At 35.4% G+C, this 27,868-nt stretch overlaps 1 protein-coding gene across 3 annotated transcripts in view; it reads left to right on the top strand.

The window, feature by feature from the left end:
• LRRC7 (leucine rich repeat containing 7) overlaps positions 1–22,547 on the top strand; it is a gene marked incomplete at both ends in the record, with an annotated part of 319,842 nt that extends 297,295 nt beyond the window's left edge. For all 3 annotated transcript variants that reach the window (XM_084242632.1, XM_084242631.1, XM_084242630.1), the window contains 2 exons: positions 10,312–10,386; positions 22,440–22,547. In XM_084242632.1, coding sequence (XP_084098758.1) covers positions 10,312–10,386; positions 22,440–22,547 — 183 coding nt within the window. The remainder of the gene's footprint in view (positions 1–10,311; positions 10,387–22,439) is intronic.
• Between the last annotated feature and the right edge of the window lie 5,321 nt (positions 22,548–27,868).

Below are 27,868 nucleotides of genomic sequence, written 5' to 3'. Positions count from 1 at the left end.
ATAAATCCTTTAAAAAAATAAAAAATTTTAAAAATTTTAAAAAATAGATTCTCAGAAAAGACTTAAATACCAAATTAACCTGAAGGTTCTAGAGCTTGCAGAAAGGTTATACTAGCATATCAGAATTAAGAGTGATTAAAAATAAATCCAGAATTAGATTAAGCAGTAAGTAATATCAGTTTAGGATACCGTATAAAGTGATAATTTACAAATATGCACTTGTTTAATTAGCTATCATTTTTACAATATAATTGATATAGTTATGCAAGGCTTAGTAACTAAATTGTATTTTCTTTTTTTTTTTTTTTAAGATTTCTTTATTTTTATGTATACACAGCTGGGGTATAGGCCAGAGGTGCGGGGGCAGGGGTGAGAGGATTCACCAGAGACAAAGTGGGGAACAGAACAGGCAGAATGACTGAAATACACTGCTGTGGGGAGCAGCGGGCGAGACAGAAGAGGTCTGCTGCGCCATGTGGGTAGCTCCCTGGCCGGCTGGGGATCGATCTCTTGCTGCAGAGGCTGTGGATAGCTTCATAGTGCCGTGCTTAACCAACCCCTTGCAACACCAGGGAGGCCCTAAATTGTATTTTCTTAAGTATAATAGAGTAGAGAACTGCTTTCAACATTTAAAATCTGGTTGATCAAACTTCATTATCATACACAAAGCACAGTCCCATAACTAGCCACTATCATTTAACCCCCAAGAATATTTATTAATAGGAAATAGGAAGAAACTCTTTAAATACTGGACTAAACATTAAAATGATTAGAGTAATATCTTAAATTGTTGTTTGTCTTTTTGTTCATTGAGGTACCCTGGTGTCTTTTTGTTTATTTAGAGAGAAGAATCATAGTTCCTTCCCTACTTTGAGAATAATGTTTCTGAATGTTCAGTTTGGTGGAAAACCTGGACTTAGGGAGATTTGCTCATTCTTATACCACAAGAAAGAACTTATAATGTGTCCAGTTTTATTTGACTTGCACACACCAGTTGGAATGGCTTTAGTTCTCTGAAGGTGTCCATCTGTGAGCCATAAAGTAAGAGTGGTAGAAGATACAGAAAATATGGAGTCATTTTTACTTAGTTACCTTCTCTGAGTGTGAACTGCTTCCCTTTCGTCCGTCAGCCACATGCTGCTCATAGCTTTTACACTGGGTGACAAAATTATCATTCTTTAAATCCATAATACATTCTTAGTCTCAGATGTGTACAATTGCAAAGTTCTTTTTCTCTAACCTGTATCTTGTAAAACATTACACAGATAATAAGTGAAAACATTGTCACTATGTAAGTTCATATAACAGAAATGCAGAGGCTAAAAAAGTGACAAATCCTCTTTTTCCCTCCACCCCATATCACCAATGCACAGCCTTGACTTAAGAGCCACCTTATTAGTCATTGTATCAGGAAATCACAACTATAATGTCTTTCTGAGCATTTGCCCCTGGCCTCTTTGATCTCCTGGCTTCTCTGCCACCTCAAGGAAATATTCTTCCATAGTCTGGCCATACAGTGATGCATTAGCTCTCTTAAATTTAAAGAATCACAGTTTGGTTGAATATAACTTAAAACAAAGCAATTTTCACTTCAAACACTTTATTTAGCATAAGTGGCAAAAAAAGTGGCAAAAAAAATTCTTTTCTTTTCAATTCATTATTTTGAAATGGTACAGATAGTGCCAAATATATATATACAGTTGGAAGGACTTTGAGGTAGCCTGTAGGGATGATAATCAGAAAGCTGATTACCAACACTATTTTAGGAAAAGCTAGGTAGGAGAATCCACAGCCACCTACAGTTACCCACTCCTGCTTTTAATAGTTTCTCCTATTTCATGCTATGGATGAAGTTGAGAATAAAAGCCATTAGGGGCTCTGACAGAGAACCAGTAAATGGTATGGAGTCCAGCAATCCAAATATACACCAATATTGAGTTCTTACATGAAATACAGGCTTAAAGAATTCATAAGTAAAAGAACTGAAAAATGTTTCCTTTATTTTTCCCAAAGAGGCCAGAAATTTGGAAACACAGAATGTAGAGGAGTGTGATTAAGTACTTTTAAAAGAAAATATGAAGATGAAATGAAAGAAAACTATTTTTTAAGCTCAATAATTTCACCAGGAAATAAACAGGATGCAAATGTGTTTTTAGTTACCATTGACAGACATCCCAGAGATGTTAATTGTTAGATAACAGTTGGAAATTGTTAGATAACAGTTGGAATACTGGAGTCTTAATACATGGGAAAGTATAATTATAAAGTAACCAAAACATAATTTTAACTCTTACATTTAAATTCCCCAACATTCCATCATGATCAGTTGTACACTGTAAAAAATATTGTAGTACTTGATCTGTTATTTCTAAGAGAGACATCAGATAGAAAGGAATAGACTACTTACTTTCTGAATTCTTTTAACAAATCAGAAAAACAGTATCTCAGAAACAACACTATTTGGGGGAGTCTATTAAACAAACCTTCATAATGAACTAGGAAAATGATGCAAGTTTCAAGAACAAACATTGTATGTTTCTTCTACTAGAATAATCATCGTTTTTTGATCAATGCATTTATTTATTTTTAATTGAGGTAATATTTGGATACGATCAGTTATCACCTTAGTGTACCCACCACCAAGTCACCTATAGCCCACCACATAGTCTATCATGATCCCTCCCCTCTTGTTCTCATCCCTTTCCTGCACCCCACCCCCCATGCTTCAGTTCAGTAGTCAGCTTTCAAGGATTAGTTGTTAAGCTTGTCTTTATCAAACCTTTAGTTGCTCTCTGTTGTTTTGATGCATTATTAATAAATTTTTCACTAATAGAGCTGATCCCTATATTAATATTTAGTTTATGAAAAAGTGTTTGGAATTCCTTTAAACATCTGCATAAAATTTCTGTGATATTTTTAGAGGAAGTTAGTCTTTTCTATTTGTATCTATCATTTGAGGTTAAAAATTTCTAGGTTTCCAAAGCAATTCTTTCTGTTTATCTTTTATGGATTTTACATTTCATTGTTTTGTCAGCTAACGTTTGATCATACATTGAAGCATCATATTCAGCTGCCAATGTCACTTTTCATTTCTCTCTCTCTCTTCTTCCTCCATCTTTCCTGTCTCCTCTTTAGTATATAGTGGCATGAGTATAAATTTCTTTCTTGTTGCATATAAATTCCTGTTTTTAGGGTAGCAAGTTGTTCAAAGTCTAAGATTTGACACTGAGCAATTAACCTTAAAATATTTTGTCATCACACTATTGATTCATAGTGAGAAAAACTACTAATGATACCTTTATCCTTGCCCTATCAAGTTGTGTAATAATCATTGTGCTTAAGTAAATACAGTCCATTGTGTAAATGTAATGCTGTTTGTAGAGTCACAACATAGCTTCACACTAACCTTGCCCAATTCATGAAAAAAAAAATTGCTGCATTTTTAATGATAAAAGAATGTTTCCCATTTAAAAGCTATATATGATTGTTTTGCTATTTTCACGAGTTAGTTTTCCAGATATACAGTGAACTTTCATAATCATGCAGAAGCATGAATTACTTTATAACAACTGACCATTGTATTCATAATTGTAACTATAATAGTACACAGTTTTTAATTGAGATTTGGTCTTCCTAGAAACCAGTTTCTTAGGATCAGCTAAAGGTTGGGTTTTTCAGAATTTTTTAAAACATTTCATAAATTGAAGTTGTAGTTCCCTTAAGACAAGCTCTATTTTGGTATCCATTTTTTCAGTAGTTGAGACTGTCACAGTCATTCACCTTCATCATTAAAAAGCCATATAAAATTTCTTTCTCCTCTAAATTTAAAATTTTAAAACTTGGCCTTATATACTAACTTTCTGAATTTTTTAAGGTTTATGTCTGCAGATGATAGGCTTGTTTAAGAAAGGTCAGATATGAACACTGTGAAAAACTGCCCATACTCACACTTTTTCAAAATTGTCAAAAATAAAACTTTTTAAAAACTTCTTATGGGCACTGTTGGAATACAATTTATGACTAATAAAAAAAAACTGTTTCAACAGATGGGAAAGAAATACAAAATGGCAACAGGTCGTGCCTGTTGGTAGCATCCAACAGACCCCTTATCTTTGGTTCAAACTTATAAGGATTCTTCTGTGATGCATGACCCCGTGGGGCCTGTGCTATCTCAAGCACACTCAGTGCTGGCATCTGAGAAAAGCCAAGACCGACATTCTTTGGAAAGGGCTGTAGCAGCTGCCTTGTTGTGAGATACCCTCTAGAGTTGTTGCCAAGGGAAAACCATGGTGCTTTCTTTTTTTTTATGTAGAAGAACTGGATATAGGCCAGAGGTACAGGGGTTGAGAGGATTCACCAGAGTGGGGAGAACAGGCAGACTGAATGAAATACACTGTTAAGGGAAACAACGGTTGAGACAGGAGAGGCTTGCTGCATCATATGTGGGTTAGCTCCCTGGCTGGGCATTGAACTCAGGCCATAGTGGTGATAGTGCTGAGACTTAACCCTTAGGCCACTAGGAAGGCCCAAAAGCCATAGTGCTTTCAAGCCAGTAAGAAAGCTGAGAGCTATTCATAAGGTGAGAGACATTAGAAAGACGGGTTTAGCGATGCCACAAATCACTAGCAAGATTCTACAGCCATTATTATAAAAAGTTGATGCTCCTGACTTGTTTTCATAATTCTTGTTTTCATAATTTCATTATTGATGCTCCTGACTTTTTTTCATAATTTCATAATAAGTTTTCATAATTCTCATCACTGTTTATCATAATAGACTATAAAATGGGTTCAAAATGGAGCTACAAAAAAAATGAAGTAGCCCCTGAAATTTACTAACATTCACAAAGCCCTTCAGCTGGGACCCATGCCCACTTCTAAGAGTGAACAATATTTGGAGCCATTAATCCCAAAAAACATCATTAGAAAACCATGGATGAGACAGAAGAAACTTTGCAGTCCCCTTGCCATACCTTCCCCTAAATAAAAGATACAAATCCTCTCTTCTCTTGGGAATTCAAGGGATAGATAACAAATGTTGGTTTTCAAAATACTTCAAATAGAGAGTACAAATTTCTTGACAGTAAAATTCAGAAACTCTCATTGTGGACTTTGCCTGATAAATGACCTTGGATTATATCTTAGTGTTCAGACTTTCAATAATTATAATGACATTTATTGACCCTATACTGTGTGCCATTCTTTGTTGTATTTTCACTTGCTCTAATTCTATAAGGTCTGTACCATTATTATACTCATTTTACTGGTGAGGAAGATATATAAAATTTAATTAACTTGTCCAAGGTCACCAATTTATAAATAGTGAACAGAGAAAAGCTAACTCCAGAGCTACGTTCTTAACCAGTTCTTATACAATGTGGTAGACAGGGGTAAAAATGGTGCTCCAAGAAAAGTTAATTCCTAGGACCTGTTCATATGTTATTTTACATGGCAAAAAAAGACTTTGTAGATAAGATTAAAGTATCCTGGATTACTGGGGTGGACCCAATCTAATCACATGGATCTTAAAACAGTATCCTTGACTGTAGTCAGAGAGCAATGCAACTATAGAGGAATGGTTAGATAAATATACAATTGCTGAGTTTGGAAATGAAAAAGGGGGATATGAGCCAAGGAATGTGGACATTTCCTAGAAGCCAAGAAAACAGATCTTCCCCAAGAGATTCTAAAAAATAATGCAGACTTGCCAACACTGCGTTTAGCCCAGTGAGAACTGTGCTAGATGTCTAACCTTCAGAACTGTAAGATCATAAATTTGCAATGTCTTAAGCCACAAAGTTTGTGCTCACTTGTAACAACAGCAAGAAAAAAAATCTAATACCTACTACCTCATTGAACCATAGAGTTACTTAGGTAACTTCCATGAGCAAAATGGTTTCCCCTAACCTCTCCCTTCATATATAGGTTGTTTAACTGCTTTTGAATATATGACATGATAGTTTTTCTCCACATGTAGCATTCTCTCATTTATTATAAAAACTGAACATATTTTAGATCTTACAACAGAGTTATAAAATTGATCAGAGGCCTTGATTTGAATCTTTGATACATAGAAGACGGCTTACTATTGTTTGGAAATTAGGAGATGGAAATTAGGAAAACATAGCAAGACATTATTCTGATTTTCAGAATACAAATAATCTGATGATTCCTCATGCAATTCTGTCATCGGTGACAAAATATTCTTTGAAGTCTCAGAATAAAATGATTTTATTGAAAACGTCATACATTGCTACAATGAGCTTTTTCAAAGCAGTATCAAAGTTTTCATAATTCTCATCACTATCATAATAGACTACATATCTATCATAATAGACTACAAAATGGGTTCAGAGTTATTTGGCAGTGTTTATATACATAAATACAGTGACAAATCAAGTAGTACTCTTTTCAGGCTTTCTTTCGTGAAGCGTTCCACTTCCTCAAATAATGAATGCCACAGACCATTATCAAAAATACCACTCACTGCTATCTGTGTCGCCAAGGTGATTGTTTGTTGTCCGATCTGATATATGTACAAGAATGGAAACTACACCAATGGGCAGTAGCTGTTTCTTAGTTAATGACATTTATTGATTGAAAAGAAATATTAAAGCTTTAGAAAACAACAGTAAATGCTTTAGAAGACTCAGGCCACATTAAGAGTAAGCTTCAAAGCAGGTCTTCAGAACAGTGGTTGAATCCCGCAGAGCACTGTGATGGATGAAATTAAACCTGCCTCAGACACTACATTTATATTCTTTCAGGAGTCAGGTTATAGAGTATTGCTAGTTCCTCTCAGCACTGCCGATGATGGCCATAATTCAGCTCCTATGGTCTGGAATCATATAAACATTATTAAAACAGTTCCTGTACAATGAGCTGAGGAAAGGCAATCAAAATTAAATAGGTAGCACAGACTTTGGTTGCTGAAATAAAATAATGCTCAAAACAGCTTTACCTCCTGCACCCAGAAGCTTATTTTGGGAAGTAGTATCATTCTGCCTGTTGTACAGAGACCCCACCAGCAAAGAGGGGGCTACCAAGGGGACCGATTACACATGCAGTCTCCTGAATTGGTGGAGTATAAATTATGTGCTCAATATGAAAAGAACTGTCAGGATTATATTTTCTTTTAACAACTAATGCCATTCACTGGTCTGAAAGGTTAAATCATTGCGTCTCATATTTAAATATTCTCTTCAAACAACCAGTTTTCTTTTTCCTTTTGTATTGACCACTTGACCAAAGTAACTAGCTGTCTACACACTCCTCCTAACAGTCACCAATAAAAGAAAAATAAAAATAAATTTTCATAATGCTATAAATATATAGTACATAATAATTGTAAAAAAATTAGAAAAACAAAAAAGGAAAAATATGTATTTTATGTCTCATTAGCTAGTATAACTACTACAAATATATCCTTCCAGATATTTTCCACCTCAATATATATAATGTATATGTATGTGTATCTATATACGTACATACATAGACACATATATATATTAATTCCAGCAAAAATAGTATCATACTACACATAATACTTTATAATTTGCTTATTTCTCTGAGCATTGGTGTGCTTCTATACATGCGCGGCACCATCTGGAACTTCATTTTTAATGGAATACATACTATTCTTATTGTATGAATTTACTGTATTTTTTTTAATCAATCTCCTATTATTAGACATTTAGATATATTTGTAATTTTTATCATTGCAGATGATGCTATAAAAAACATATTAGTAAATGTATGTTGCATATAGTCAGCTCTCCATTTCCTCCTCCTTGGAGTCAATCAGCTGCTGCCACTGATGAATAATAAGTGCTGTGCTGTTGGACCTCAAACAGTACATCTGCACTGGACGTGTACAGAATTTTTCTTGTTATTATTCCACCAAACAATATAGCATAACAATAACCTACATAACATTTATATTGATTGGGTATTATAAATGATCTAGAGATGATTTAAAGTATATGAAGGGTTGTAGGAATTATATAAAATATTATACCATTTTATATAAGGGGCTTGAACATGCAGGGCTTAGAGAGAAATTCCTGCAACCAATTCCTCTTGGATAACTAGCAGCAATGACACTTGTCCGGTTATTTTCTTAAGATTGTGCAAAAGTGAAAAATGATATAAAATATATATAAAATAAAAAATAATTTAAAAAAGATAAGAATATATATGATAAAAAAAGATAAGTTCTAGAAAGAAGTTGAGTTAAAAACTAGGTGGTTTTCTAGGAATTTTGCACTCTATAATTTCATACTTAAATGAAAGGAAAGCAGATAACAATCAGAAAGAAAAAAAATATTCCAAAGGCTTCAACTAAGTTTCATAGAGATCTAAAATATGAAAGGAAAAGACAATTAGGGTCTGTTTGTCCTACTATTTATGCACACATGCACAAAGTTATGGGTTTATAGAAAATCATTAATTCAAGTGATCAAATAAGATAATTTTCTAAATAACAGGCAAGGACATTAAAATATTGTATTTGATTCTATTAATAATTCTTTGAAATTAAAAACATAATCATAGTTTACCATTCACATAGCATATAATTCATCTCTTCAAAGTATAAAATTAAGTGGTTTTTAGAGTATTTACAGAATTGTAGAATCATCACCACTATTCCCTTCACAACATTTTATTACCTCAAAAGGGAACTCTGAACACTTTTTAAAAATCACTCCCCAACCCCACCCACTATCCTCCCTCAACCCCTGGCAACCACTAATCTACTTTGCACTTCTATGCATTTGCCTATTCTTTGGCACTGCATATAAATGCAATCGAACAATATGTGGCCTTTTGCAATGTGTTTTCAAGGTTTACTCATGTTGTCAGAACTTTAATCCTTTCTATTGCCAGATAATATCCCACTGAAAATGTATTGTTTATCCATTTATCAGTTCATTCTTTGGGAGTTAATTAAAATCTTGTCACCATCATGCTTAAAATCTTGTAGCTCCCCAGCTGATAAGCATGTCCACTAAAGGCTGACCTTGATCCGGTCCCAGACTGCCTTTTGGCCTGATCTTCTCCCGTGGCCCCAGCCCTCCCACCAGCACTCTAGTCCTACAGAACGATTTGTACTTTTAAGACACACTCTTACTTTTGTTTGTTTCACCCATTCTATATGGGATATATGTCTTCCCCTTATTTGTATTCTTTCTGAGTCAGCTGTCAGGTATTTCCTCCTCTTAAAAACCCCAGCACACTGAGGATAAGTGAGGCTGAATTTCTTTCATATTCAATTACATCTCTTTCATAACATCTGTCACTGTATTTTATAATTTTGATTTTCTTAACTTTTCCTCCATTCCAGTATAAACTCATTGAAGGCAGAAACTGTATTCTGTATATCATTATAAAACACTAGCTATCAAGGCCTATCATGTGGTAGACAGTCAATAAGTACTTGCTTTGTACATATGACCAAAAAAATTAATTTGACTCTTTACAGTAATTTAATCAATGTAGGGGTTGTGTAACTATGTAGATATCAACTTTATATTTTAAATGCTTTGGAATGGTCTTATGTTTAATTTGCTCATATACATTTTGGGCCTCCCCAGTGGTGCAGCGGATTAAACGCCATGCTGTGAGGCTGTCCACAGCCTCTGCAGCACAGGTTAGATCCCGGCCTGCTGGCAAGAATCCCACATGGTGTGGCTGACCTCTCCTGTCACGCCCACTGCTCCCCTCAGCAGTGAATTTCATCAGTCTGCCTGTTCTGTTCCCCACTCTGTCTCTGGTGAATCCTCTCACCCTCCTGTGTCTCTAGCCTGTACCCAGCTCTGGTATAAAAATAAATAAATCTTTAAAAAAAAATTTGCTCATATACATTTTATATTAAAATTCTCGACAGCATATACTCATTAAAAGAAACCATGCATATTAGAATGTGTAATTCTAGTAAGGTTTTTAAGGTTGAATTTACAACCTATCAAACGAGAGACATTTTCAATGCAGAATATCTTAAGGCAATTTCAGAAGTCGTACAAAAGGCAGTTCAGGACCACATTTCAAATGATTTAAGAAAAAAAAATGTCTTGAGATTATAAATCATATGTGCACTTTAAAAATAAGAAGTTTTTGGTGCAAATAAAGATGTTGCTTTACTTAAACTTGACTTGAAAAGAGGTGCTTGCATGAACTACCATAATAAGCTTTGATGCTTGCATGTGCAAACTGATTTTAATCTGTTTTTGCTGTTTTCTATATGAATAAAAACTTTTAAGTAGATCTAGTTGTTGAAAATAGAATCCTAACCTCTGTTACTTCTGACTTATAGGGTATCTTTGTTACTAGGGTTCAGCCTGATGGACCAGCATCCAACCTGCTACAGCCTGGTGATAAGATCCTGCAGGTAAGACATATGCAAAACAATGCATTCAAATATCAACACAAACAAATAAGTGGTAAAATTATTAAGTTGAATGACTTGAATTAAATGATTGAAAATAAGTCCTTCTTACCTTTCCTATTTGCTGTTATTGTTCTGAGATTGAGAGGCAGGCCAGAAACCAATTCAGTCTCATAAAATCCTGTGTGCCCAGTTGTTGGCATATGGTAAGTGGCCTGACATTTTTAAGTGATATTATTTTGGTAATGTATCTTTTTCCAATGTTCTTTCCAGTTAAAAAAAAATCTGTCTAATTCATTATACATTTTACAGTTCAAAATATATTTGAATACAGACATCTACTAACTATAGTCACTCTGTTAAAAATATGAATATACTGGAGAAGAGAATTTATTATTCTGGATAATGAACAGGATTCACGGTTATAGCCTAAAGCTCACTTGAGTAAATCATATTCTGTTTTATCATGGTAGTCAACCACTTACCCCACCCACTCTCCCCAGATGAGAGCCTAATTTTGGCAGAAGAAATTAAATGACTTATAGAGAATTAGCTAATAATATCAACATTTTACCAGTTATCAAAACAGATTTTTCTAATGTAAGGTATATAAAAATGGTACCAAAGTAAACATAATTTCATAATCTCTCTACCTTACCAGAATTTTAAGAATTTTGGAATTTGTAATCTAAAATATATACCTAGTCTCTATTTCTCTGAGATTCCAAAATAAAAAAAAAATCAAAGGAGATGATAATTCAAACAAGCCAGATTTTTTTTCTAATCTTTTCTTTTTCTAATCTTTTTTTTTTTTTTCTAATCTTAAAACCCCCTGGTCCTACAATTCAAAAGGACAGTTTAAAAAAACTACTCTCAACAAATGAGTTTATCAAGTTTCCACTAGCTATTGGTAAGTTGTTTAGCCCAGAGCGTTGTATCAAAGAGTTGACTCTTAATGGAGCAGGAGTTACTTCAGTCCTAACAGAGAGAAGAAATGAGGAAGGGTAAGAGGAGAAATAACTGTGGGCTTCTTCAGGTACAGAGGTGAGAAATTTCTACCATAGTGAGTGAGTAGTATGCAGTACAGAGGAGAGAAGATTGGGGAGGAGATGGCAAACATGAAGAATTTTAAAGTTCCTAAGATTTCAAAGTTTGAGACAGTTGGAAAGTTGGAGAGTTCAAAACGGAGATGACTTCACATGGCGATAAGGATGTGGCAGAAATAGTGAGACACAGTTTTCAAGAATATGAGTAGAAAGTTTAGACTTCCCAGAAGTTTAAATAAAATTTCCATGATGGTTGGATACAGATACATGATGACAAATCTGTACTCAACCGCTGAATCAAATCCTCCTGTCTGAACGGAAGTTATTTATTTCATGGTTCCAGTCTTTCACCTAGTTTTCCAGATCACAAGGGGGAAAGTTTGTGGGTCCAGGCATATTGCCAAAAGCAAGAAGTCACGGTCAACAGCTTCAGCCTCCAGGAAGAGAGAGCAACTTCTTTTAAATGTTCTTTTAAAAACAACATTCAAAAAGTACCTCAGATACATGCAGTGAAGAATAGTGTTTCTCTAAAGGGGGCAACCCTTTAAGCTATCTTTTTAAAAAAGATTTCCTTAGTCAAATAAACTTGAGCCATCTCAGGCTCTATCTCTTATTTCAGATTTCACAATATATTAAGCATATTAAAAATCTGAGAAATCTTACAAGCTAACATTTTCCAACATAGCTAACTAAGCATAGAACATGCCTTACTAATAATATCAATTAACCACAGAGCACACTTTGGGAAATGTTTCTTATAGATGCAATGAACCGGGTCTATAGCTTAATCCCAGAGGGTGTTAGTGATTAACATCATGTTCATAATTATCATCATGATTAATTAAAAATGGACTGTAGCATATTCATTTCTCTGAGGTCTTAAAAATGTGTCCCTTAAAAACCTACAGAAAATAAAGAGTAATTGAGCTATCTCTCAACCCCAAAACTTAAAAGGCAAATTGGAAATGTAAGAAGGACCTATGTTCAATCATTTCAAGAATAAGACTTTTAAAAAATATAGTCTGATTAGAAGGCATCTCATTTTTCAATGTTTTTTAAACATGTGTGGTGTTACATGCCAGAGTTTCATTGTGTATCTTTATCCATTTAGTTTTATTCACATTACACAAAGTTCAGCACAGATAAATAAAAAGATTGATAAAATGCTTTTTGCAAATCAAAAATATATTTTATGCAAGTTTTATTTACTACTAATTAATAATTGTTCAGTAAGGCATGAAAATGAATAAAGACAAGTTAACTTCATTAGGTTGGTTGTAACTACCATGATTTGACTGAATGTAACATTCATTTAGCATTTCTATTACATCATCTATTTCACATAACAACTCTGCAAGGTTCCTAGTATAGACAGAGATTAAATAATTTATTTGAGTTTCTCCCAGTAAGCAATACTGATTCTACTGGAGCAAATTTGACTAGTAGTGTCCTATCCCTTTATTTATTTATTTAGAAAAGTAAAATTATTATTAATTCCACAAAGCAAAGTTATTAAAATTCCACAAAGCATTTTACCAATTAATATGAACAATGTAGTAGAGACTATAACAAAATTCCTGTCTTTGTACACAATCTAATGCAGGAGGGAGACTTGCCCAAAATTACCAGCAGAAAATGAAGGAGAAAGGAAGACAGAAAAAAACTGACAAGCAAATGTTTAATAAACAACTCCTAGTTTGTCTTCTTTTAAGAACAAGCTCTCCTCCAAAACAGGGCTCAACCTAGCTACCAAGAACTCCCTGAAAGAACGGGGTTGATTTTGCAGTTATTCTTTTCCTAGCAAAAGTAAAAAGACTGTCTATAGTTTATTGGGAACTGCTTTGCAATCAAAGGAAGGAAATTTTCATTTTTTAGACATATTTCTTCAATATGCTTGATAAGAAGAAAGCAATCATTTTAAAATCAAGCGAATAAGGAAAAGTTTTCAGGGTTATCATTTATTATCAGTTCCACACCTGAATTTCTATACAAATAATTCAAAAAGCCTCTAATTGAGTCAACTCTGTCTTTCCTTGTCTCTTTTGGGCCTGAATTCATGAAATGGTCTAGCTGCAATACATGTGCACTTAAAACACAAGAGAAATTCTTATCTGTGGATTATTCTGTGAAGATATTTTCTAATCCTACAGTAAAAGCCATTAAAGCTTTAAGCTTTCTCATATTTAAAAAGCACAATATTAAGTTTTCATGTGAACTCTCCAAGAATTTAAGGTCTATAATTCAAATGTTTGAGAGAATGGAAAATTTTTCAAATGATTTGGCCTGGAATCAATGTAAGATTGCTTATGCAGTTTACTTGCCCTAAATATATCCCAATATTTAATAAGAGTACTCTATCACATTAAAACCTGAAATGGGAATTCCAGGCAGTTCTTGTGAAGCAAAATTATGTTTATGTAAGATTCCCATTATTTCTTTTTTTTTAATTTTTTTTTTTATAATAACATATCTTCAGTAGATTTTTTTTTAAAGATTTATTTGTTTATGCATACAAGAGCTGGGGTACAGGCCCGAGATGTGGAGGGTGAGAGGATTCATCAGAGATAGAGTGGGGAACAGAACAGGCAGACTGACAAAATACACTGCTGAGGGGAGGAGCGGGTGAAACAGGGGAGGTCTGCTTTGCCATGTGGTTTCTCCCTGGCCAGCCTGGTATCGAACTCATGCTGCAGAGGCTGTGGATTGCTTCATAGTTAGTGCTTAACCCCTTGCGTCACCAGGGAGGCCAGATTCCCATTATTTCTTATGATGTTCCTCACTGTCAGGGTTAGAGATCATGAAGACCTGCCCTTACAGCATCAATATAGTCACTGTATTTTTTCAGTTTTCCCTCAGAGGTATTCAGAGTTTCCAAGGCATTAATGAACTAGTGTGTATCCAATGTACAAAATACAAGTGCACTGGCCCTTTAAATGCTCTTCCCTTGAAGATGAGTGTAAATCAACCCAAAATCACATACGCAAATCTCTAATTCTATTTTTCTCTAGAATTCTAAGGAATGCTATTGCCCTTCTTATTGGCTAATCCCATCAACCTTGTGGCTAACTGTTCCCATAGTCTGATTTTTAAGTATAGAACTGTGCATAATAAGGACACAGCAGAATTCCTGAGAGAATTACAGCATCCTCTGGAGATTTTCTGTATTATAAACATCCATAATTTATCCATTTAACAAAGCATTTACCAGAAGGAAATCAAAGATAAATCCAGGAAGGACCCAGAAGATGAAATCCAGAAACCATGTGTATTTTACAGTAAATTGATGAGCTGTAATTGCAAAACTCTACTTTGTTGGAACTGCAAAAATTATTTTCATTAACCCTCAGTCTTTTCAATTATAAACCATGAAACAGGGCAATTAAAAACATTTTGTGGCAAATGTCAAGTGGAATTAAAATAAGGAAGGAGATCTTTCAGAAATAACATAAAGACTATAGTAAAATTATCCTTTATATTTTCAAATTAGCTAAAGTCAAAATCCCATTAATTACATGTTCTTGAAGCATAAAATTTTCAGAATATATTTCTTTCCTAGATTGTTTTCTTATTAACTTCATTTTAACATAATAATCCAGTCATTTATTTCTCCATTTTCATTAAGTTGCAATTTTTGCAAAATTGGACACATTTTATTATAAGCCATTACAGACAGTGTGTTTATACAAAATGTACATGTAGCCAAATGTGGCAACATATTTTAAATTTTCATTAACTTAGCTTTAATTCTTCAAATCATCTTTTGCATTTATATTATGCATACATTTAAAATATCAAATGTGTAAATATAGATGATATGCATTTATTTTTCAGAGCATCATTGGATTTATACTTTGTAGTTAATATTTCTTAGCTCTCCCTCTTTTCACACACACAAAAACACCAAAGCCTTACTAGTTCAAATATTGTGAGTCTTCTGATCTTCATTTTAATTGGAAAAGCCATACACAATTGCAGTAACATAATTTTCTGATTCCGTGTCTGAACTGACCAAGATGTTAGTCAGATAGCCATATTCATTTAAATGAATATGTTATAGTCATTTAATGTTCTTTGCTCTTCTCTCCTAAGGATGGAAGGAAAAGGTCCATTAGGAAAGAAAAAAAACCCTCTGTCATTGCCTCTCCTGACATCAGGTCCAACATAATATGGCCTATCAAGAAATAAGTCAATTAATATTAAAGTAAATTCAGGGCCTCCCTGGTGGCAAAGCTCTACTTTTACAGAGCTACAGGGGTTAAAGTCTCAGTGCTACTAAGTTATCACCAGCCACTGCAGCCTGAGTTCAATTCCCGGCCAGGAAGCTAACCTACATGGCACAGCAGACCTCTCCTATTTCTCCCACTGCTCCCCTCAGCAGTGTATCTCTGTCTCTGGTGAATCCTCTCACCCCCGCACCACTGGCCTATACCCCAGTTCTTTTATGCATAAATAAATAAATCTTTTTATAAAAAGTCATAAAGTAAATTCATTAGGTGAACCTTAAACTTGTGTAACAACCTCACAAGGTCCAAGGAAATATTTGTGTGTCAAGATACAGAGAGTTGACAACCTGTTGTGTCATAAATTCCCATCTACCCACCTGGTGTGTGATCCGGATATTTCATGTAATCTCTCTAATCCTTACATTTTCATCTTTTAAAGGAGTATAAATAACTAAACAAGAAAAAGATTTCCTCCCTCTGACATTTGTCCATCTGTTCTTGTGACTTACTGAAAATTGTATTTAAGTTGAAAAAAGTTACAGTGAAGTAATATTAATAGTAGTACCTAACATTCATCAGCTGGTTATTTATAGTGTGCTGGGTCCTGTCCCAAACAATTGGCATATGTTTACTCATTCAATCTTTAGAAACTTTGTAAAATAATATGATTTCTGATCTGTCAGAGTCCTTTTGCTATTTTGAAACTATTCCCAGGCAGCCCTTTGTTGTGGTCTTTTATATAAATAGGCCTCTTGACGTCCACATAGATTCAAAACATTTTGGGGGACTAGCATTACAGGTAGTGATCTAATTTATGAATCTGCCTGTTTCCTTCTGGGAAGTAAGTGCCATATTTGTGTTTCTCACCATATAACTCTGCTTTGTACTTACAAAGCATGAAAATGAAAAACTGATGCTTAACAGCTATATTAAATGCTAAGCTAAACAAGGGGTCCCCATAGAGGTGACTCTGAATCTGGACTGTGGATCTGAACATCTTAAAGCCTGGGGTGTTGGAATGGAACCAAATTCAAGGCTAGAATTAACACGACAGTCCCTTTTCCTGTTCTATCCTCTGCGCTGCATGAGACTAGAGTTAATTGAGGTGGCTAGAAAATTCTTGATTCCTTGGGATTTCCCATGACCTTTAGAAGCACTTTGCCTCAATATGCTTTAGGGTGACTTGTTCTAGTTCATCTGCCTGGGAAATCCAGATTTTCTCTTTCCTCCCCTCAGTGCTTTGTACACAGGAGAATCGTCCGTCCTTTCATTCACTAGGCTATCAGACTAGTGCCAGCTCTCTGCCATCCTCTGGCAAGAAGGATTGGATCCTGTTTCACCTTTCTCTCCCTCACTTCAGAGAGATTTCCTAGATGTCCAGGGCACCTGCAAACCTTTCTGTTCTGCTGTCCAGTTGCAAGCCCCATCCTGCCCCAAGACTGTCCCCTTTTCACAATGCTCCCTTTTAAATAAATTTTCTGATAAATCTCTCAGCATTCCATGTAGTTAACATCAGACTACAGTAAAGATCTAACTTCTGTTGCCAATGCTGTCACACCAGCCTCCTTCCTGAGCTCAGTGTCTTGTTTCTAAACATGTGATCATCATTTGCCCTCCAGAACTGCACACTTCATTGTCTTCCCAATGAAGCTCGCTGCTCCTTCAAAGTCTCCATTACCCATTAATGGCAACACAATCTGATTCTTAGTTCTTTCCTACCCCTTGTCCAATTAGGTGTCAAATTTATAGGTTCTATCCTTAAAGTGTTCCCTTTTCTAATCTATTTCCTCTAGTCTTCTGGCACTGCCCTAGCAGATAGCCTGAATTAGTCTTTCTACTTTTGATAGAGAAAACTCACATATGGCTACAACAACCCAATTAAACTGGAGTTAAAACTATATTAAGAATAAGAGATTGGGCATTTCTGTAAATTATAATTTAGGAGTGTTATTTCTGCCACTGTTTTTTGAATAAGGTCAATTAAACCTGATAAGAATCTGAATGAAATCAGGACTTTGCCACCACAGTAAAGAATAGAATTATGTTAGGAGGTAATGGAATGATAGTTTTTAAAAGGAAATTGTTCATTATTTCATCATGATCAATAAAATGTCAGTTTAAATCACTTGGAAGTGACTGTGATCATTATTATATTGAGAGAAATGATAAGAAATAACATTACAGTATCAGATGATTCAGTTCTGGCTGTGCGACCTCATGCAAGCCCTTTGGTCTCGCTGAGGTTTAGCTCTTTCATTTATAAAATAACAGGATTAACAGAGATCCACAGTTTTCACACTGTTTGCAGGAATACCATGGAGGTGGAAGGTGTTGACAAGCAAGCTGGTCCTAAGATGCAATCTCCTTCTGCCTTTCATCCTTCCATGTCCCCATGTCGTTCTCTGACTGTTTCACTCTCTATCTCTCCAGAAAAGTTCTGTTTAAATGATTTACATATTGGGCTACCTCTCTTCCTTTTGAAAGAAAGGCTCTTTGAACTAGCTCCATCTCCTCATTCCATAAAGCCTCTCCGCATTCACTTATTTTTATAGTTAATTCTTGTGCTAAAGCCTATAGTCTAAATTCATTGGTATTTTGATTTTTAAATCTCCCCAAAATAACTACATGCACAGATCATCTTAAAACTCATCCCCTCCTGACCTGTTGCAGGATTTATTTGAAACAGCCAGCTAGTCACATGTCCAGAGCTGGAGGCAACTCCAAGGATTGAGACAAGACAAAGACCTGGAGTCCTTTGCTGAGCACATCTTGCCAGACATGAGGACCAGGAAAGTCTTGTCTTGATGGCTTAGAGAAACAGCTTCCTCGGAAATTTTTCCTTTTTTTTTTTTTTTTTCACTGATCTACCATAATTCTTTATTTGTCTCTTCAGATGTTAATTCCATTCAGCATTAATTTGCTGAGTCATTTCTACATGTAAGATATCTTCTACATTACTTTTAGTCATTTTCATGGTTTACTTTCCCATCTGGATGTTTGCCTTTTTGATGGGAGCCTACCTTTTTCTTTTCTTTTTTTTTTTCCCAAAGATTTATTTATTTATGCATACAAGAGCTGGAGGCCAGGCCAGAGGTACAGGAGGGTGAGAGGACTCACCAGAGACAGAGTGGGGAGCAGAACAGGCAGATTGACTGAAATATGCTGCTGAGGGGAGCAGCAGGCAAGACAGGAGAGGTCTGTCACGCCATATGTGGGTCAGCTCCCTAACCTGGGATCTAATTCACACTGCAGTGGCTGCGGATAGTTTCATACTGCTGTGACTTAACCCCTTGCGCCACCAGGGAGGCCCAGCCTCCCTTTTTCATCTCTTTCTTACTTCCTCTCCCCGGGCTTAGCATAATACCTTGACCCAGTCAACACACCATGATTTGATTGGGGAAAAAAAAAAAATGGAAGATACTCATGGTGGAAGAAGGCCAGTTTTCTTTAAGATCTTATGATAAAGCTATCATTCAAAATTAACAGCTATGATTAATTTACTGTATGGGTTTTTTATCACTTATACCCTTGACACTTACATTATTTTGAGAACTGTAGTTCTTAAAACCAGGAATATTTAGGAATGATAATGGACATTTTGTCATTCATGGCCTCCAGATTTATTCTTTATCTTTGAAATACTGAGCTTTATATTTCAGACAAGTTCCTGAAAATTCTCAATGGATTGGGTTCATTGTAATTTTAGGTTTTAAGTCTTTAGTAGAGAAATCTGATCACTCACATAGTTGCTATTAAGGTTTGACATTCAAAAAACTATTGTTCGGGCCTCCCCGGTGGCGCAGTGGTTGAGCGCTGGGTTGCGAAGCTGCCCGCGGCCTCTGCGGCGCCAGTTTGATCCCCAGCTGCTCCCCGGCCAACGGAGGAGGGTCCCGCATGGCACGCAGACCTCTCCTGCTGCCCGCTGCTCCCCTCAGCAGTGTACTTCAGTCCTTCTGCCTGCTCTGCTCCCCGCTCTGGCTCTGGTGAGTTCTCTCACCCTCCCGCGCTTCTGACTGTACCCAGTGCTTGTATAAACAAAACAAACAAACAAACAAATAAATAAATAACATGCCTCTAAAAAAAAAAAAAAACTATTGTTCAAGTTAAATTTTAATTTCACTAAGGTAAGCCTTTTGGTAAAATTGGAAACATTATGGTAGTTAATATATCCCTAAAAAATACAGTGGAAAAAAAGTACAGTGGGATAAACTTATAATCACCCAAGCTTGCTATTTTCCTCATGTCAGAAATAGGATGAGAGTTAAAAAAAAGAATGTGCCATCTGCTATTCCACATGACCATGTGACCAGAAATAACATAAAATGGAACCCAGTTATTTATTTTTTAGTGTCACTTAAGGAAAGATATTTGGGCCATGAGACATATTCAGTTATACCCAACTAGCATTTCATGCCACTGAAAAAGTTGGTACCAACATGCATACTCATATATGCATATTCTTTTTTTAAAAAAGATTTATTGATGTATGCATACAAGAACTGGGGTACAAGCCAGAGGTGTGGGGGGGTGGGGTGAGAGGATTCACCAGAGACAGAGTGGGGAACAGAACAGGCAGACTGATTGAAACATACTGCTGAGGGGAGCAGCAGGCAAGACAGGAGAGGTCTGATGCTCCATGTAGGTTTCTCCCTGGCTGGGGATCGAACTCGTGCTGCAGAGGCTGCAGATAGCTTCACAGTGCTGTGCTTAACCCCTTGCACCACCAGGGAGACCCTATACATATTCTTTAATATTGTTTAATTAAAAAAAAATTATTCTGCTGGTTATATGGATTTAATGGATTGGCATATTTATCTCCTAGCATTTTCCTTATCTGTAAATGTGTTACTATTTTGAAATGCGAATACTGTGGGATCGAGTAATAAAATGTGTCAGCTGACCTTCTTCTAAGTTATAAGATTATATAGTATTGCTAAAGATATGCTGCTTTTTTAATTCAAAAAAGCCAGTAGAGTATCTAAAGTGGATGGTTATTTGAAAATTAATCATAAATCAAAAAGCATAAAAAAGTGAAATAACAAAGTCAATGTGTGTCCGAAATTAGTGTCAGTCAATCGAAATTGAACAAGTCAAACAATTAACTGACTCTATTATCTGTATTTTGCCAAGCAATCAATTTGGCTCACTCTTTCACTTCAACTGAGTCTCAGATTGCAGGAGAACAGTCACATAAATTACAGTTATTGAATTTCCATGATTTATTCCTACCAAATTTCAATAATGTGATGTTTTATTTGGGGTTTCACTTTATTTGTGGGACTCACTTCTTCCTATAATAATAATAAAAATCATTCCAATCAAAAAAATCTGCAATTTGGGCCTCCCCGGTGGCGCAGCGGTTGAGCGCTGGGTTGCGAAGCTGCCCACAGCCTCTGCAGTGCCAGTTCGATCCCCGGCTGCTCCCCGGCCACCGGAGGAGGGTCCTACATGGCGCGCAGACCTCTCCTGCCGCCCGCTGCTCCCCTCAGCAGTTTATTTCGGACCTTCTGCCTGCTCTGCTCCCCGCTCTGGCTCTAGTGAATTCTCTCACCCTCCCGCGCTTCTGACTGTACCCAGTGCTTGTATAAATAAATAAATAAATCTTAAAAAAAAAAACTGCAATTTAATGAGAAAACCATGGACCCATGAGCAGTCATTACAGAAAAGCATGTACATTTTGTGATGGAAATGTCAAATAATAGCCAGTTAGTATCCTGAAGGCTAATTATGTTTAAGATGACTTTTGATGGCATAAATAGATGATTCTTAACTAGAGGACTGTGACCACATCCACTGTTACTCATGCCAGTGTGTTTTACCCCGGAGGGACAGATCTCATAGTTATATTAGATGGGATTGAAGGCTACTGGTATAGACTGTGAATATGGTTGCACTTTGCATTGGTAAACTAAGATCATCTCAGTGAGTCAAAATAAGATTTAACTATACACATGTGTTGATAATAAATATTAGCTTCTTCCAGAAAAAAAAAATAACCATACTATTAGTGTCACATTTGCATGACTGAAACATTTGACCATGCTGATGGGTTCATATCAGTAATTAGATATAAAAAGAAAGCAATTATCCTGGGGACACTGCGAAATGATCTCAGCTAAGTACTTGCAAAAATTAAACAAATCAAACCAACAACAAAGTGAACTACCTTATTTTAAGAACATCTGTTATTCCTAAGTGCATCTCTGTGATTAGCACAGTAGCTAGGACTGTACAAGGGCAGTCCTGGGTAGGACATACCAAGTACTTGATAAATATTTGTTGAATTAATAAATTGTGTTGAAGCTGGATGGATTTTTTTTTTTTAGAGTTTCAGAAGATGCTAGTTCTTTTATTTTTTTATTACTTCTTTAAATTTATATCCTTCTTACATTGTCATTCATTCTCCTCTAAGGTATAACCCCCTTAAAATTCCCACCACCAAGACTCCCTTGATCCATAGTCTCTTGTGCTCTTCCCTCCCATGTTTTGATCCCTCTTCACCCTGCTCCCCTGCTGAATGTCTCCAATTTATAGTTTGCCTGCTAGTTTTGTCTTTTTTCCCCCGATCCCTTGTTTGTTTTCTTGATCTCCTGTATGTTCCTCCTATAAGTGAAACCACTGGGTAAAATTAATTAGCTGTTTGCATAGTTGCAATTCTGTTGTGAATTTAAAAACTGCTAACTTTTGGGTGTGCAATACTCCCTTAAATTGTATGGTTAGAAATAATGATAAAGTGATGAACAAATAGCTTGCATTGATTGCCTGATATTATTTGTGTTTTTTACAGGCAAATGGACATAGTTTTGTACATATGGAACATGAAAAAGCTGTATTACTACTGAAGAGTTTCCAGAACACAGTAGACCTAGTTATTCAACGTGAGCTTACTGTCTAAATATTTTTTATAAATAGTGAAGATACGTCTAGCCAGACCTAATGTTCAAAAATAAATTTATACATAGAAACAAATTTTGCCAATTGCTGGACCAATGGCAAACATTAGTGCCAAATGTATAATACTATATGTTAGCACTGATCATCCTTAAAAATGTTAACTATATAAATACGATGTTCATGTGGATATGTATTAGTTTTAATTGTCAGCCTCTGGCTGTGCATTGGTGCGGTTTTGTTTTTGTTTTTGTTTTTGTTTTTTTAATCAAATAAGTTTCTTCTCGAAGTGGATTTCATATAATTTCGGAGCACGGAAGCACACACAAGCTCTTTACGAATTCTGCTCTCCATCAGAAACACTGCCTCAAAGTTGTATATGCCTTTATATAGAAAATACAAAGAGTTGTAATTCCCATAAAATATTTCTAGCACAAGGTATATGTTGGCATATATACAAAAAGAATATAGAGAAAAACAATATTTTCATAAACCTAACATCTCGGATTGAGAAAGAAAATATATCTTAAAATAAGACTTTACTATATTGAATCTTTTTCAATAAAAGTTACATGATAATGCCTTATGAAAGTAACTGTATATATGGTATAAAGTGTTTATATTTGGTTCCATATTTATTTGCTAAATTCTCATAACAGAGTGAAATATTTCATAAATTAGCCATTTATCTCTGGGACCTGAATAGAAATGGGACAAACTAATTTGTTCAATGCCTTTAGCTAATTACAATACACACAGAGTTACGAAACAGACTAAAGGTCATTGTAGATCAATCTTTTTCACCACAAATTTAAGCAGTGAATGATGGGTGGCAGGAAAGGTATTGTTTTCTTTCCTTCAAATTTATGTTGATTATAAGCTGTAGCCCTGTGATTTCTTTACTTGTAAATGTGGACTTCATCTGTGTGTAGCTTTATCTAATTTGCTACTTTTAAATCATTTAAAATGCATTTGGGGGATTGATAAAATTTATCATTAAGAAAGACTGTTGTTAGAAAGTTATGGTGGGTGATTAAAAAAAAAAACTTTGGTATTTAAATATGAAACTTCAAATATAATTTCTCAGAGCTATGGTCTGGTGCCTGGTTTTGTGGGCACTGCAATAGAGAAATAGAGAAAATATTTTTTTTCCAAAAATGTTTCAAAATATATAAAATCCTGAATTCTGTCTCACTGAAGAGAAAAACAAGCATAGTTAATATAGAATTTATTTTTTGCACTGGGGCCCTTTTCCTCTATAAATGATCAAAATTTATTTTATAATCCTTTTAAAAGATATCTTTTTTGATATTAGTCATTAGTTTGATTAAAATATTAATTTGAATTTCCAGAATAATTTCCCAGAGTTGATTGTATACATTGTCTCTCATATTTCCACATGTCTCTTTTTTTTTTTTAAAGAGAGAGAGATATATATATATAATGAATTTATGTTACATGCCAATGTTTCAGGTATTTTATTAGGATTTTCACAATAGTATCACATGCTGATGTCACCAAAGCTCTGAGAATAATATTTGTAAGTTAATTGTTTTATGGGGACATTGAAAATATTGTATTTTTGTAGGGTCTATTAAAATGAGTGTCACTTATTAGAAGTACAGTGGTATTTTTTGGCAATAGAATTTGTCGCTTACAGGCAAATGGATACTTCACTTTATAGATGATGCACTAACTTTAATGTTGCTTTATGTCAGAGTGACATTATTCCATGATTTTATAGGGTTTGACATTTAGCAAATGATTAAATGATTGACCTTATTTAATGTTTCCCAGAAGTAACTTTTAAGTGCATTTTAATATATTGACAGTTTCTGATGAGAAAAGTCTTTCATGGCCTAATTTCCTTTGTTAAAAACTCAACCCAAACCACCTTCTCCAGTTGCTATTATAGGATGATCATCGTTACTCAAAAGAGAGACCCTCAATGGCCTCACAAGATCACTTAAAGGAAAAACAAACTCATGGGTGCCATTTGGTGGCAATGAATCATCTCAAATTATCCCATCAGTCTTGTTTAATATTTTATGAGTGAGGTAGAAAAAGAGCCAGATATAGGACCTCCCAAATCTTTGTTCTTATGTCAGGTTTCCACATCAAACCCAGGGCTTCAGGAGATGTTGCGGGGCACAAAGCTGAGAGAAGGATGATCTGGTAAACACCTCTGCCACTTCTGATGTGATAGCATTGTTTTGGGCCAATACTCTAACCATTCCTGTTCTGCAGAAGGGGGGAAACAAGAAAAGAGATCCCTGGCCAACTGGAAAGTAAACCCGATGTGCCTCATTGTCCAATGTACTGTAATGCTGCATACTAAGAAAGGCAGATTATAGTGAAAAGAGGCAATTTTTTTTAGGCTGGCTAAATATAATCACTCATCATTTGATGGGGAAAAAGTCTAATTGATTCTATAGGTGACTAAAATCAATAACACATCGATTTTTGCATCTTGATTTTTTGGGGAGTAACTGGTTTTGCTGCCTAAAATTAAAATCTAAGTTGCGTTAGCCAAATAATAATAATAATTAAGGGTATGTCCTTAAAACAACAAACCAACCAAAAAGGAGTGGAATTCATGATGCCTCTAATAGACTGTACCTTTTGCTCTTTGGTTTTTATTGGAATCTTTCGGCTTAAACTGTCTATATCTGATGGATCAGTGAGACTCAATGGAGGAGAATGAAAACAATCAGAGGAAGAAAGAACAAGCACTGAAAATTATTAATAGAATTGCTGCTGATTTTGCAAGCCGAATGGATATTAGTGAACAAGATTTTAAACAAAAGTCACCTAAACAAGCCTAATAATTTCAAAATATAGGTGTGCTTTCAGCAAGATTCATTCAAAGTCAGTATGACGTTAAATATTTCCATCCTTCTAATTTAATACTCATTAAAACTTTTACAATGTTTGTATCCCAGTTAATTAGATTTGTAATTATATAGATATCAAATAGTCCTTGTGGTTTCTTCACCAATCCTTGGGGTTTACCACCTTCAATATGGAAGGCAGTTTTAAAGAGGGGGCAACAAACCAGCATTAATTAATTTTTAATCTCATAGATAATTACACATGTATCATTTATGTAAGTGCTTACTTTAAAGTAGGACTGAAGTATCTTTCATCATAACTAAAGAGAGAGTATAGTCAAAGAAAAGAAACGTTAAAGCAACTACATTTATTCAAATATTAAGTGAAAACTATCTGAATTTACCATAATGATTACAGGAAAGAGGATGGAAAAACAGTTTCCTTTTATTCATAGCATCTATTTAATGACTACAATTTAAAGCTTTGGGAAACAGTGTTTGCCAACTTGTATTTTGACTGTCCTCCATCAATTTCTGCTCCTCATTGATACATAGATCAAGAAACTCTATTCTTATGAAAAGGGAGCGATCTGATCAATAGGGAGCGATTCCACAACATCAGTAGTCACGTTGGTGTAGGAACATCATGCTAAGTCTTTGGTAAATTCGGTCAGACAACATGTTTGACTGATTCCTGATATGCTAACCCCCTATCAGTTTTTTTGAAACACTGCAAATAATGACGTGCACTGTTAAGATGGGTCCTTCTCTGATCAAGAAAAACAACAGTTTCCAGTAAAGGTCCTCTCAGCAAATACTAAATTTTTCTGAGGATTAATAAAAAGTTCAGACTCTGGGTGGCTGATGTGCCCTTGCTTATGACTGCAGTTACCTATCTACTGGGAACTGGTGGGAGATGTTCAAACTGAAGATTACTTGCATGAACTTTTTACCTTAACAATACAATCAGCTTTCACTCAACATCCTGTCTGGCCCCTGCTATTTACTCATCACTCAGCAAGATCACTCCCTCCAGGTATATGTTTTAGCAAAGGAATAGCGTGTGGGCCGTGGAGAAACAGGTGGGCACTACGGAAGTAACATGCATTGATATTATAGGAGACTCTGGGTGTCAGTATTTCTTTGTATCCTTCCAGTTCATTTGATCTAACTATTCAGAAAATGTATATTCTGGAACACCCCACTGTACAAAATGAAGGTAGTCACAGTTGAGTTTACTAGTAATATCCTGAATCTGCTGGAGTCATTTCTATTTTGAGTATTTAAAACTGATCTCTTTTCAATGCTGCTCTTTCTGCTATGGATCCATTCCTCCAACTTCCCATGACGGTCCAAATGCAGCGGATGGCTGTTTCTAGTCTGCTGACACCAAGATAAGAGGCCCCCTTAGAGTTCTGACTGTTTGGAGTCTCAATTGATGGCTACAGCTTCCAGTTTGGGAGGAACTTTCCTGGGTGATCAAGGAGCCAGGAGTGGTAGAATTAATCAGCACTTATGTCTCTGACAACAGCAAACAAAGCTTATGCGCAAGGGTGAGGCTGGCAATATCTTCATAGAGCTGTGTTGCCATTTCTGGTTTTAAAATGTTGAGTCTTACATGGGAAGGATTTTCTCTAAGCCTCCTAACTGACCGTTCTTGGGACAGATTCCATGGTCCTTTGCCTTGTTTTGGAGAGACTCTCCGGTGAGAATATAAATTGCATGACTTCTACCTTGGAGAATTCAGAGATTTCTGATGAATGGAGATGGAGGTGGGGGTGGGGGAATGGAAATCCACTTGAAGCTTTGATTAAAAAGAATAAATGAAAATATATAATATTGAATCTTCTGGGCTTTCAACGATGTGATTATCCTATTCATCCCTGAGAGCAGTTCTATAGGAAGCAAGAAGAGAACAACAGAGGGGTAATAATTCACTGGTTCCATCTTTGAAAGCATCGCCTCATCTGGTAGAGTTTCCGAGGTTGGATTCTGCTGTAGCACAGTCAACTCTTGCTTTGTAGCAACCTTTTGAGCTCTAAATGAGATAAGAAATAGGCCTGGGTATAAGGTGACACAGATGAGAAGGATGGCTCTCCAGTCTCCCTGAAACCTCCCCAAATTGGTAGGTATTTCCAAATAATTTTTTAAAATCTTGCCTAATTTTGTGAACAGTAGCACCTCAAAGAGTTGAAGATTGTAAAATTCAGGCCATGTTTATGCAAAATCCACTGAAATCCTGTGTACCTTAGCTGTTGGAGTAGAAGCACCATAGCCTGACTCAAGGAAAAGCCATGGTCAAATTTCCACAGGCGTAATTTTCCAACCAAGCATCATTTTCTTTTTCCTTTAAAAATGAAAGAGGCTCTTTTTAATATCATTTTCAGTGTGTACAGGAATGAATGATGAGGAAAAAGTTAAATGAATCATTCAATCTTTTTCTAGTTCTGAAAGTATTTTTTTTTTCTTAAAGCTATCACTGTTGCACTGTTGC

Source organism: Talpa europaea, assembly GCF_964194135.1.
Source record: "Talpa europaea genome assembly, chromosome: 9".
NCBI lineage: Eukaryota > Metazoa > Chordata > Mammalia > Eulipotyphla > Talpidae > Talpa > Talpa europaea.
The sequence above is the reverse complement of the archived record's forward strand: the minus strand, read 5'-3'. Positions and strand labels throughout refer to the sequence as shown.